The 13,205-nt window shown below is 42.1% G+C and overlaps 2 protein-coding genes across 6 annotated transcripts in view; one reads left to right on the forward strand and one right to left on the reverse strand.

The window, feature by feature from the left end:
* Window positions 1–1,051: 1,051 nt before the first annotated feature.
* Window positions 1,052–13,205, reverse strand: part of KIAA1549L (KIAA1549 like) — a 144,121-nt gene continuing 131,967 nt past the window's right edge. For 3 of the 5 annotated variants that reach the window (XR_014584925.1, XR_014584926.1, XR_014584927.1), the window contains 2 exons: window positions 6,968–7,051; window positions 1,052–3,405 (listed from right to left, as the gene is read on the reverse strand). The gene's annotated coding sequence lies outside the window, so the exon portion shown is untranslated. Of the gene's footprint in view, window positions 3,406–5,353; window positions 5,423–6,785; window positions 6,881–6,967; window positions 7,052–13,205 lie in introns of all 5 variants that reach the window. The other 2 variants (XR_014584929.1, XR_014584928.1) reach the window with 2 other exon arrangements.
* On the forward strand, window positions 6,501–10,003 carry LOC310901132 (uncharacterized protein C11orf91 homolog; the record flags this gene model as incomplete). The annotated part of the gene is made up of 3 exons (XM_083840257.1): window positions 6,501–6,573; window positions 8,142–9,104; window positions 9,798–10,003. 3 exons carry the CDS (start codon window positions 6,501–6,503, stop codon window positions 9,878–9,880), a joined length of 1,119 nt encoding a protein of 372 aa, XP_083696383.1. The 3' UTR covers window positions 9,881–10,003.

Genomic DNA, 13,205 nt, shown 5'->3' on the forward strand with positions numbered 1-13,205 from the left:
AAGAAAAAATCTTACAGATTCACACAAAGGCTTTTTCTGTTAATGCACGTTTGAATGAAGTTACGAGCAGAGGTATATGCAGGTTAAAATCCATCTGAATTTGAGAGGCTTTGCACAAAAACTCCCAAATAAATTTTGAGATCTACATACTATATCAGCATCTCAAAATGCACAGATTTATGATGGTGTTAACTCCTAGCACATTAAAAAATATTTATTTAAGTGACAGAGATTAACCTCCTTTATTTCATGAGAGGAAAAACAAAATACACTAGCCATCCCTTATCTTGCTGTATAATTAATAAAAACTTTAGAAATCCACCTAACACTACTTCCAGCACTTAAGAATGACATTATAATTACTGCTCATAAGCACAAATTAAATCAAAGAAACCTTGAGTTTCTATACAAACTCACCTGCTGTTTATAAATCCCATGTAGGTTATTCTACCTTCCAGAGAAACTTTCATCCCTTTAAAAAAAAAAAAGGGCTAACATTTCATTGGGGCTTTAGTTTACACCATGTTAAAATCTCTAGGCATCCAATACAGAAGTGAGGCAATAAAAAGGCACACAAAACAAGCAGGGAGGTAATAGTACACAACACTTCACTTTGTACATTTTTGTACACCGTGTGTACTTCACAAAGATCTGAGGTCTTGTGGTTTACAGCACTGCCTGCACTGCTTGGCCCTTTATTTGGGATGAGAAGCATTTTACGGTTTCGCTTGAGCTCCCTCAGAAGCTTCTTCAGAAGCTTCTTCAAGAAGCTTCTGTGGTATACACGTTGTTTAGCATGCAATGGAGAATTTCATTATTTTGTAGCCTGTGTATTGGTTCAGACCCTGTTTTCATCATTATGGACCAGCATGTATTTCATGCACACTTAAAGTGGTTCTTCCAGTTGAGTCTTCTCTGAAAGAAATCTAGTTTGCATGGACAAAGACATTTTGCATTCAAAACCAAAATGTCAAACTTTGGGATGAACACTGAGCTTGTTTTAAAACAAACATCCAAACAAAATAAAAAAGGTAAACTCAACTTACAACCACTTTTACAAACTATAATCTTTCAAGTGTGTTCGAGGTCAACCGAAACAGTTAATAGAAGAAAAACAGAATAAACATAGCACACTACAAATAGCTTCTTTTGTGTAGTTTTTTTTTGTTGTTGGTTGGTTGGTTTTTTTTGTATCAGCAGCTAAAACATGGGAATTTCACTGAGGACTGCACATTCAGCACTGAATAACCAAACTTTCAAACAGAAATAAATAATGGTACTGTTCATTAATTTTCAGTATCAAATTTTTGTGAGTTATGTGATTCCATAATCAAGAGACTTGGATAGTCCTTGGCTTTCATAATGTGCAGTTTTGCAAATAATACAGTCATGTAACTATTTGTGTTCAAAATTCATAAATATATGGACCTCACGAAAAGAAAGCTCTCCTTTTATCCAGAACATGTTTTCACAGATCTCTTCCTTCAATTTCAATTTGGAAAGATACAGCAAATAACAAACACACACACACAAACAAAAAAAATCTGGAAGATAAAGAAAACATAACTCCTTGACCCAAAACACAAACACATCTTACATCAAAACCAAAAATTAGAAGATATGAATAAAGTTTCCATCTTAATTACCTATAAAAACACTTTTACATACATGTTTAAATGCTACTTAGATTATACCTTAAATAGCTATTACAATTGTACTAAGTAGTTCTTATTGATACACATCCAATTACATAATCTCTTTATATTTGCACAACTACACAATACATTTTGTTGCAACACATTTACTTGTGAATAATCTTTATTATTGTCAAACCCATTAGTGCTTATTGAGCCAAGATGAAATGGCACTGCAATATGAATTTTAAAAGTTTGGAGTACAGCATATAAATAGCAAGGAGCAAGGTGCAAGACTTCCTTCTGGATTATTAATGATTTCTATTACCTCAAAGCTGACACAGATTGGGCTCTCTTCTATTTTTTCATATGACTGTATTTTTTTTTTTTAATTTATTTTTTAAGTGTGAGGTAGTACCAAACCCAGATCTCCAGTCTAATGCTCAGTGGAATTCAGCCTTCCCTCTCCACAGATCTCATTACTTCCTTTAGATTGCCAAACATACTCCTCAGAAAACATGATTTCCAGAAAAGAGACACACTATCAAAAATAACATCTCAAAAAAAAAAAGTCTTCCTAGAGATATACTTAGTTGCAAGAAGTAAGGTTTGACAAAGATTCATGTTTAAAGAAGCTGCACCCATCAGTATTTAAAGACAAATACAGATAAACCAAGTACCATCTGCTGAAGTAACATGCAGACATAACTCTGCTGTATCAAAAATAATCTCATGACTTCTTCATCGTCCTACGTATATACTCATAGGTAAGATACAATGCATGAAAACAGACAACTTCGAAAGATCTCTTCAGAGAGCCTGCAAACAAATCAGTTTTTTAACACTACTTTATTCAATTTATGCACCTTCACAACTTTTTTTCTTGTAAACACATAGTGTTTAAACCACTTCTGAAGCTCCAATTCTTGACATTCTAGGGAAGAACAGGACATAACAGAAAAAAAAGAAAAGAGAAAAACAACACAAAACATACAGAGCTCCCCCAACTACCAGACTTGAATGCTTTTAAGCGAGTAACATGAAGTCTTCCAGACAATTTCTATCTTGTTGTTTCAGACAACAGTCATGTTTGATACACTCATGATCTCTACGCCAAAATCTCCATGATAGAACACACCCCGACATATAATGACTGAAACACCATGACAACTGAAAAATACACCAATTTATAATTTCTATCCAAAACAGTGAATTTTCTTTTGATCCTAAAGACTTGCAGAGAGTTACCTGAAGAGAAAATTAAAAATCTGTTTCACATACAGCTAGTGCTTTTTTGCATTTCTGCTCATTGGTCCAAAATTCTATTTCAGGCACACAAGTCTCTGGCTTATTTTGTATTTCGATTGAAAACTCATCTCTTAAAAACTTTTTTAATTAGCACTCCTTTCAAGTTGTATAATTGTTAATTAGTTGTTCACTGTTAATTTTAAGTTTGCTGGTACAGAGCTTCAAGACTTTATAAATAGCCCTCTGCATACTGATTTGTATTGTAATGCGATACATCTAGCAGACCAGACACACTCAGCAGTGAGGGGAGCAGCATACTTCTGAAAGCAATTTCACTAATAAACTGTACAGATTACAAACTCAGTAAAAATAATTACATTAATAGCAAATAATATAGATCAACTTATTCAAGTTATTAAAATTTATACTAATATGCTGTAGTAGTAGTCACACGTCCTAATCAGGATGGGGTCCAACAGCACCAACTGCTTTTCAAACACAGAGAGGCCTTCTGGAAGGGGCTCTAAACATAAAGAAAGAGGAACAAGTGACAAATTAGATGCAGTGCAATAGTTCACATAGTGGGTCTCTTCTTCTTCTCATGAAGAAACGGCATGGCAAATGGCATGAATGTGACAGGCAACATACACAAGGAAGAGAGATTAACATGGGGGCAGAAGAGTCACAGATCCCTGCCTGCAAACGCAGGCATCTGAAGTACAGTAGAGCAGCTCCTGTGTGGACTTTTAGAAGGCTTTCCCTTAGAAAGAATAGGTGAGAAGCTAGGAACTTGTGATGGAGAATCTAAATGATGGGCAATAAAGGCTGGAAATTTGGGTACTGAAGGTGGGAATTTGGTATAAAACACATGAAAATGGCCAGGAACACCAACATAATAAGATATCTAAAAAGGTCAGTACTAAATTGTGAAAAGCCTTGAAGGACAAGAGTCAGATGCAGAAGTGGGGGGAATGATCATGGGGTAGGTGTGCCAAAATTAATGAGAAAGGAAAACAATTCCATCAGTTGCACTCTGAACTGATTTTCAGAAGACAAAATGATTAGAAGAAACATTGAAGGGCAGTACACTAACAATATTATACAGAAAGATATCTGAATGTGCTAACACAATATAGACATAAGTAACTGGAAAATTGAAGTTCGTTAATAAGGAAGGAAGAAGAGTTTAGGGAAGGGCAAACACATCAATCCTGAATTGCTGGAACCTGATATCAACAAGAGATAGCAGAATATCCATGCTGGAAGACCAACACAAGTTCAAGCTGAGCAGAAAAACTGCAATTTAATAGCATATGCTTTTGATTGAACTTTTAATACATTATTTAACTTTTTGACACACAACTTTTCTTGGTATCTCACAGTGATGAAAATCTGCCTTCTTTACTGCCATACAAAATCCACTGTAAAAGTGGAAAAGTTTTAGTATCTGTGGCTTTTACAGATTCTTACAGCACACGTGTACTCATTCACACGTGTACTCTTCTGAATATCAGTATTTAATCTGCATGCTTGCAAGCAGCTCCAACTTCCAAATTGTAAATATCAAAGCCAACGGAAGGCACTCTCCTGAATATCATTTCGTAAGTCTAGTAGAAAAGAATGCCCAAACAGATGCAAAATCCCCATATAGATTAAATGGTGACGCCAGCAGTTAACAGCATGGTTTGCCATTCCTGCCCTTTGTTTGAACTGTTAATGTTCTCACTGACACTGCAGACTACACTGCCTGTGTTGCTAACATGAGCATGTGTTAGCTGCCCTCAGAGTTTGTAACTTCCATCGATTATCTTGAACTTCTTTCAGCGGAAAGGCCTTTCAAAAGATTTTTGCCAGAGCAGTTTTAAGTACTGTAGAGCGGTGGCTAGAATACCGTCACTACTGTCTTTGCTGGGCATAAATAAATAAAAGACTTATGGATAAATAAAAGACTTACTTCTCCAAAATTAGCATTTTAATAACCACTTATTTCTAATACTTCAAATATCAACACACAAATAGACAGACAAATGTGCTAACCTTACGAAATTGTAAGACACTACCAAGTGTATGTATGTTACTCCCTCTACTGGAAGAAGTTCATATAGTTATTCTCCGTGCTGCAATTGCCAGCCTACAAAGTACACACGTTATTTTTGTCTCAAAATTGATTTTTTATCATTTATGATTCAGCTTAGCTACATAAAATGTCTGTCTACGACGCATTCATTTGCTTAACCCAAGACTAATAGATTTCAACTTTGGAAAAAAATTTTGAATGCCAAAGGTGAAGGCACAGGTCTGACTAGTGCACAACCCAGTAAAAATACTGCACAAAAACATACCTTTCTTGAAAGCCAGAGTTTTACTCATGTCTCACAACATGACATCCTTTCACCATGCTCAACTAGCCTTCCTGACAGGCAGACGGAAGGTTTTCTTTTCCCTTCCCTGCTTTTTCCCAGTAGTCTCACCTGCTTGCAGGAGGCAGCATTCAAAGTACAATCCTGCTTTATCGTGCAGAGTCATGCTTTAGGTAGCCCCTGTGTGGGCACATGAAAAGGACATTATTCCTGAGGCCTATGCAGGAAATAATGGATTTCTAAAGTCTTTCATTAAGCAAAACAGCCATACTTTCTCCCCTGGGACCACCCCTGCTATAGCTCACTTGATGATGAACTCTTGATGGCATTTTCATGGTGATGTATATAGTCTTGAATATTCTATTATAAAAATTCTAAGAACCTTTTTGCTATTTAATATGACCTTGCAGCTTACATGAACAGCCATGCATTAGTCCAAGATACCTGTGCAATTACAAAAATTAAACCCAAAATATATTGACAGCATTCCCTCAAAAAGGCAAGGCAGTAACTCTATAATGTCATCAAGTTAATTTGAAAATATCATGACCAAGAACACAATTTGTTTTGCAGTAAAGAGGTTATCGCTAATTATGTATTACAAGAAGGAGAAAATTTTTAGGAGTTCTGAGAATCGGAAATCTCAGAAACCCATAGTATAAAGGTGTATAATAGTCTAGTGGCTCTGCTACAGCCTTTACACTCCTAGTTATCTTCTTTACCTAATCTTTGTATTTCTAACTTTTGATTCTTTTGGCAACCTTTTCTGTATTCAGTACTTATTTTGGTTTGACTAATGCATTAGAAAGATAACACAACACCTTAAGCATGCTGTAAAAATTCCACCAGGTGGCACCTAAAGACAGCATGACCCACTGCTTTAGCATTAGCAGCACGCAGTTGTTTGTACTGTAAGTAAGTTAATAAAAGGAACCTTTTCTTTATGCCATGATTTTAGCATCTAGCATACAAAACCATGAACCACTGTGATTCACTAATACACATTTTAAGAAAATAGAAATGTTCATAAGTTTTATATTTGATACCAAAGAATGAAAGAAAAGAATGAATAAACTAAACAAATTTAAGATTGGGCTTTAAAATCACAAGAATCTTACTGGTTTTCTAGCACCCCGTCTTGTTCATCTATATATATACACTTACACCTTGATATACTTGTGTTTTGTGTTTTCCTAACGAAAGCTAAGCAATAACATTTTACATGTTTACATTTAATTTTTACAGAGGTGATGAAGCAATGGTGTACTTGACAGTACAACAGCAAGACAACAGTTACTATAAAATGTTGACCATGGTGATAGAAAAGGCTCGTAGAAAACAAAAGTCCAAATCCAATTATTTGAACTGTTACTAATTTAAAAGTATGATAATATTACCCCAAAGACAAAGTGAATTTATCAATAAAAGGGATCTAAACTAGATTTGCCTACAAGGAGCATAAACAGACTGAATTCAAATACAACAGAATCATGTCTGTTAAAGTATTTGTTTGTTTCATGCTCACAGATAAACAGAAATTTACATTAGGATAGGTAAGTGGAAGCACTGGGCCTCCTGCTGGTTTTAGAAGTAAAACTCCTTGCAAATTCTGCATACGCACTGTTTTGCTTTCAAATGCTTCTCACAAAGACAGAGATAAGGAAGAGTTACTGACTTTTAGTGTACACCACCTCCTCCCCCCAGCCCCCAAAGAGAGACACTTACAGTTGCTGTGTCCATTTAATGCTTGAATTCTCTCCTCATGTTGTCACATAGAATCAACTATACAGGTGGTTCTTCTCTAATCCACTACGAATGGAAAAATATACGTTATCAGACTTATTTCAAATATGCATGTTTCATTCATAAAACACACAACCTGTACCTGTACTGACACTGTACTGGTACTGACATATTAATGGTGTAAGCAAATTGTATGTATCACAATCAATTTTGCCTCTAACAGCACATTCCCTAAACAGTGCACATGAAAATAAAATGCTGAATGACTTCTGCAACTCTCTCTACTCCTACAGTTTTTCAAGGCACTGACTGACTCTCATGACAGCTGAGGTCTATAGATCTGCTAAATTTCAAAAACAAACCAAAATGACAACAAAAACCACCCTTCACATCAGTATCAGCTCACAGCACAGTGCACGGCACCTAAGTATATGGAAGCCTGCTTCTAGAAAGAGGCAGTATCAAGCTTCCCGTTTTATGCAAGGGAAATCTTTAAGAACACAATTCACTCCAGGGCACGTAGCAGTCCCTCACGGCTGTGTATTGCTGAAGTCTGCTCAGGCCTGCATTAGCACTGCAGTGGGATTTTCACTTCATTTTAAGTGAATTTACTGCTCGTATGTAACCTCCACAGCCCCTACAGTCACCAGCTGGCTGCTAACAGTGTTGGTACAGCACCTCTCTTGTTAGGATTGTCCAGGACACCTCAAAATGCCTCAAAATCCACTTGGAAGCTCTCCTGCCGAAAGCCTGAGGGTCCTTTCAGCCTGCTTCAGGCTCCCCAGCAGGCAGCAATGCCCCCAGCAGCTGCCTGGGGCTGGCGGGGGACGCAACATTCCCTGGAAATACAGCGAAGATTAAAAGAATGGTTTCCTGTGAAATTGCAGTGAGCCAGACAGGGCTACAACAGGTCTCATTCCCAAATCCAAGCGAAATCACAGGTTTTCATGGAAGACAAAAATCCTGAAGACCCGACGCGGTGGGCCTGAGCTCTACGCAAGGACATGCCCTGAAGACGACATTTTGTCTCCTCAGCGGCAGCGTCCCATCCTCAAAGCCTGGATCCCCCACTGGCGTGCAGCTTGAGAGCTAACTGCTGACAGCTGCTGTTCAGGACAACACTTTCCTCAGCTCTTTTAACAAACACTGCTTTCAGAGCCTAACGCGGCCCTGAAACACCCCGCCACAGGCCCAGAAGCCCAACTGCTCGGTCAAACACCCAGCCCTCTGCAAGCACTTTCTGTCGCGACGCTTGAGCCGAACTCGTGCTCTGCACGCTTACACCCGTGTCTCAAACGCCCTTGGGAGCCTGTGCCACAGCAAAGAGATACAAATCACGCTGCAAATTTGCAATTTCGCTGCAAGCCTGCCCGCTGCCTTCACCCTCCGCTAAGAATTCCGGCCTTCCCCCGGGAAGCGCCGATTGCCGCGGAGGGCGGCGGGCAGCCCCTCGCGGAGGGCGGGCGGCCTTACCGGCACTCCCGGGCTCCGCAGCGCCCCGGCGTCGCTCCTCGCGGCTGTGCAGGCGCTTCCAGGCACCTCCCGGGCCCGCCCCGGTACCCACACACGGCCACCGGGCGTGCTCGACCTCCCCCGGCGCCGGCGGCCGCTGAGGGGAGCCGGGCTCCCCGCCGAGATGGGGCGAGGGCAGCGGGCCGGCGCGGCGCCCGGCATGGAGGGCGGCCGGTCCCGGCCGAGCCGACTCGAGCCCGGCTGTCTCCGGGACAACCGCCGTTGGCGGCCGCGGCCGGGCGAGCAGGCGGCGCCATGAGCGAGCAGCCCCCTCCGCGGCCCCTCTACTTCCCCCCCTTCCACGACCGCGCCGAGGCCGGCGCTCCCCCGGCCGAAGGCGGCGGCCCGCGGAAGCTCTTGGCGGCCGTGTGCGGGCCGTGGCAGCCCCCGCCGGCCGCCGTGGCGCCCCGCTGGCCCCCGGGGCTGGCGCCCATCGCCTACGAGCCGCTGCGCTTCTTCTGCCCCGCGGCGGCGGAGGAGAGCGCGGGCGCGGCGCGGCGGCCCGGGGAGCAGCCGCAGCTGGAGGGCGAGATCTGCGAGCTGGGCATCCGCCTCAAGGAGCTGGAGCTGCTGGCGCTCGTCGGCGACGGCTTCGACCCGCAGCAGTGTGCGTCCCCCCGGGGCGGGCAAGCCGGGGTTAACGGGTGTCGGCGGGGAGGCCAGGCCACTGAAACCGACGGGGGTTCATCCGTTCAGAAGTTAGGCACTTCTAGCAACGAGGCCCCTGCGGCTGTAGAGCATCCCTGACGTAAAGCAAAGGCCGGTGACGACCGCAGATGGTCGAAGGCTTCGGAGAAAGTGCGAAATGAGTTGGGCGTTTTAGTATCAAAACCTACCGGGCACGAAGGAAGCACGGGAGATAAAGCAGCTCAGCACCTAGTGTTTATAGAGAGTGTCGGTACTGAAGGAAGGACGAGACCCTCGTCCTTCCACCAAGGCCACGGGCTGCCAGTCCCAACACTCGCCCAACTGCAATGGTTACAGGAGCCCAGGAGCGTTCATCAGACAGGCACTGAAAGGAAGACCTCAAAGCAATTGTGATACATAGTTTGCATACGTTACTTTCCAGAACAGGAAATTAATAGTTGTTTTTTTTCATTTGTCATAGCAATACCTACCTTTTTCCAGATTAATACCTGTTATTTTCAGTACGTGTGACAAACTAGATTACAGGTATTTGCTAAACAAGACACACTATGGAAAGTTACTAGTTTGCTCAACAAATTATTTATTTTTCTTAAAAGTCTTGTAAACTATTAATGATAACATTAATGACAAATTATGTTTCATTCCTGTTTAGATAAACTTCTGAAGGCACTGAAAGAAGAAAAGATAAAAGGCATGAAAGCAAAGCAGAAACTGAAGAAACAGCCACCAACATGATGAAGATTATTTGGGCTGGATGTTCTGTCACTACAGAGTATTTTAAAGGATCTTCATTATAATTTTTCTACTTATTACATGCTATTCTCTTACTGAATTAAAAAAATACAGTATACTGTCTTGTTGACTTTTTTGTATGTCATTTCTCTGGTACTAGATATTGAGAATGCTGGTATGCATTTTATATTTCTTTCTCGAAGTACTATAGGCAAACAGGGTGGATAGTATTTTCTTCAGAAACACTAAGAAATTAATACTGCTGATATCAGGATTCCCACCAGTCCAACAATGAGGTTCAGGATACAGGTAGCAGCGAAACAGGAATTCTAATATAAAATATGTTTGTATTTTGTTATTAATTACAAGTAAGTGCAACTGAGAGTAAATAGATATGCTTAGAAGCCCCATGCCTCTAAGGGAGCTTTAGAAAACTACCTTCATGGTAGCATAAAAATCTGTTACAAACAAGCATAGCTTATTCTCTTAAATGTACCACCAAAGTGTTGAAGTTATGGCTTAAGTTATTTTTTAACAGAACAGTTGTAAAACATTGAATTTCAACTAACATTTTACTATTATTTTAGGATGAATGGTGCTTAGGCTGAAGTCTGAGGCAGTTTTAGGAATGACATCTTTATGTTTGGAAGGATTGAAGAGAAAATGGGCAGAGACAGCAATAACAGACTAAAGATCTGGAGAGCATCTGCCATTTAAAAAACTAATGCCATGTATAGCATTGAGAATAAGTAAACAGGCTTATCAGACTGATAATGGGTTTTGGTAGATAATTGCTTTTTCTTGTTCTAATTCAAGAGCAGTAGGTGGCAGTATGAAATAATGGTGAATAGTTACCACCCCTGAAGCTATCATATTTTGACAACTTTTTTTTTAAAAAAGAACAGTATTTCAATCTGTTTTTTTAAATTGCATTAGAGTTGCTCAACTGTGAAGCATTTTAGCACGATACGGTATCAAAATACTATTTCCTATTACTGCTTATTCCCAGCATTGAATCTTCTACTGTCTTATTCTTTCCAGATAGATTTTGATCTATCCCACAGAGGGTTTATATTAAAAAATAAATTAAAAAAATAAAAAATCCAGTTTATAACTTCCATTTGTCAGTCACCGAACTATAATAATCACATTTTATCAGAAAAGCTAGGAAATCTTAAACAGAATCATTCCATCCACAATTGCCATTGTCATCCTGCGGTCTCTACCAATATAGCAATTCACAAGTTCAGCTGCTAATCAATATGCTTTTTAATGAAACAAAGCAATAGTTTTCAGATGCATCAGTCTTTGAAATGTGCTGGATGGAGCTGGGATCTCTTTGAAAAGTGCTGGATGGAGCTGGGATCCTGAGAGTGCAGCTGTGCTCAAGGCACAGTGCCCCCAGGGCCCCAGCGTGGGCTGTGGTGTCCAGGGCTGGGGCAGTGTGACAAGGACAGGTCTGGGCCAATGTTGTGTGCCAGGCAGGATGAGGTGAGGAACCAAGTCCAGGAAGCCCAGGGACAGGACTGGTTATGAGACCACCGCTAACACAGGTCCACGGAGGGCCTCACCCAGGCAGCCCCACAACCTAGAAGCCCTGTCACAAGCCTGGGCCTACCTGCAACATAGCCCAGGCCAGAAGCCATGGCCCCAGGGGCTCCAAGGCCACCTGGACAGAAAATCCCTGGTGGATATACCCAAGGAGCTTGGCCAGGGCACTTACAGAATCACAGAATTAATCACAGAATGGTTTGGGTTAGAAGGGACCTTAAAGATCATCTAATTCCAACGCCCCTGCTGTGGGACACCTCCCACCAGACCAGGCTGCCCAAAGCCCCATCCAACCTGGCCTCGAACACTTCCAGGGATGGGGCATCCACAGCTTCTCTGGGCAACCTATTCCAGGGCCTCACTGCCCTCAGAGTGAAGAATTTTTCCTTATATCTAATCTAAATCTACCCTTTTCCAGTTTAAAGCCATTCCTCCTTGTCCCATCACTATACTCTCTGACAAAGAGTCCCTCCCCAGTTTTCCTGTCGGCCCCTGTAGGTACTAGAAGGCTGCTGTAAGGTCTCCCCAGAGCCTTCTCTTCTCCAGGCTGAACAACCCCAACTCCCTCAGCCTCTCTTCATAGGAGGGGCGCTCCAGCCCCTTGAACATCTTTGCGGCCCTCCTCTGGACTTGTTCTACGTTCACGTCCTTCTTGTGCTGGGGGCCCCAGAGTTGAATGTAGTGCTCCAGGTGGGGTCTAACGAGCAGAACAGAGGGGAACAATCCCCTCCCTCACCCTGCTGGCCACATTGCTTTTGATGCAACCCAGGATATGGTTGGCTGTCTCGACTGCAAGCACACACTGCCTGCACATGTCAAGCTTCTCATCAACCACCACCCCAAGTTCTTATCATCAAGGCTGTTCTCAATCCATTCTCCACCCAGCCTGTATTTGTGCTTGGGATTCTCCCAGCCTGGATGCAGGACCTTACACTTGGCCTTGTTATACCTCATGAGGTTCGCACAGGCCCACCTGTGGGCCTGTCCAGGTCCCTCTGGATGGCATTCCTTCCCTCCAGTGCATTGACCTCACCACTCAGCTTGGTGTCATCAGCAAGCTTGCTGAGGGTGGACTTGATCCCACTGTCCATGTCACCAAAGATGTTAAACAGTGCTGGTCCCAATACTGACCCCTAAGGAACACCACTCGTCACTGATTTCCACCTGGAAATTGAGCTGTTGACTTCAACTCTTTGAATGAGACCACCCAGCCAATTCCTTACCCCCCAAGTGGTCCATCCATCAAATCCATGTCTCTCCAATTTATGCTAACAGCCTCCTGGTGCCCCCAAAGGCCCAACAGCCTAACAGCATGCAGCAGTAGCTAGACATTAACAGCAGCTACTGTGAACTTCCCTCCTTATACAACAGATGCATTGTTTATGCTCTCTCTCTCCCCCTCTCCAGTTGTTTTTACCCTACTCTTTAGGCCCACCTTGGCACCAATTAATTGCCACTTAGTTTTTTAGAGCCTAATTAATAACATGGTGCTTCTGGATAAACATCTTTTCACTACTTGGCCTTTGTTAAGCTGCTTTACTCCAGACAGCACATTACAAGTAACCTCCAACATGGGGTTATTAAGCTAGGAGTTTTTTCACCCAGCTTGCTTTAGGTCTGGTCAGCACACAGTTAACCTGGATGGAGCCCACAGAAGACAGCTGGTGTGTTTGAATTTCTTATTTTTTACATCCCAGGACATCACACCCTCAAAAATCAAGACCTACAGGCAGCCTCGAGGGCAAGCTTTTCTCAGCGTTTCTGTTAGTCTGTTCCC

This window comes from Anser anser, assembly GCF_964211835.1.
Source record: "Anser anser genome assembly, chromosome: 5".
In the NCBI taxonomy this organism is placed as follows: domain Eukaryota; kingdom Metazoa; phylum Chordata; class Aves; order Anseriformes; family Anatidae; genus Anser; species Anser anser.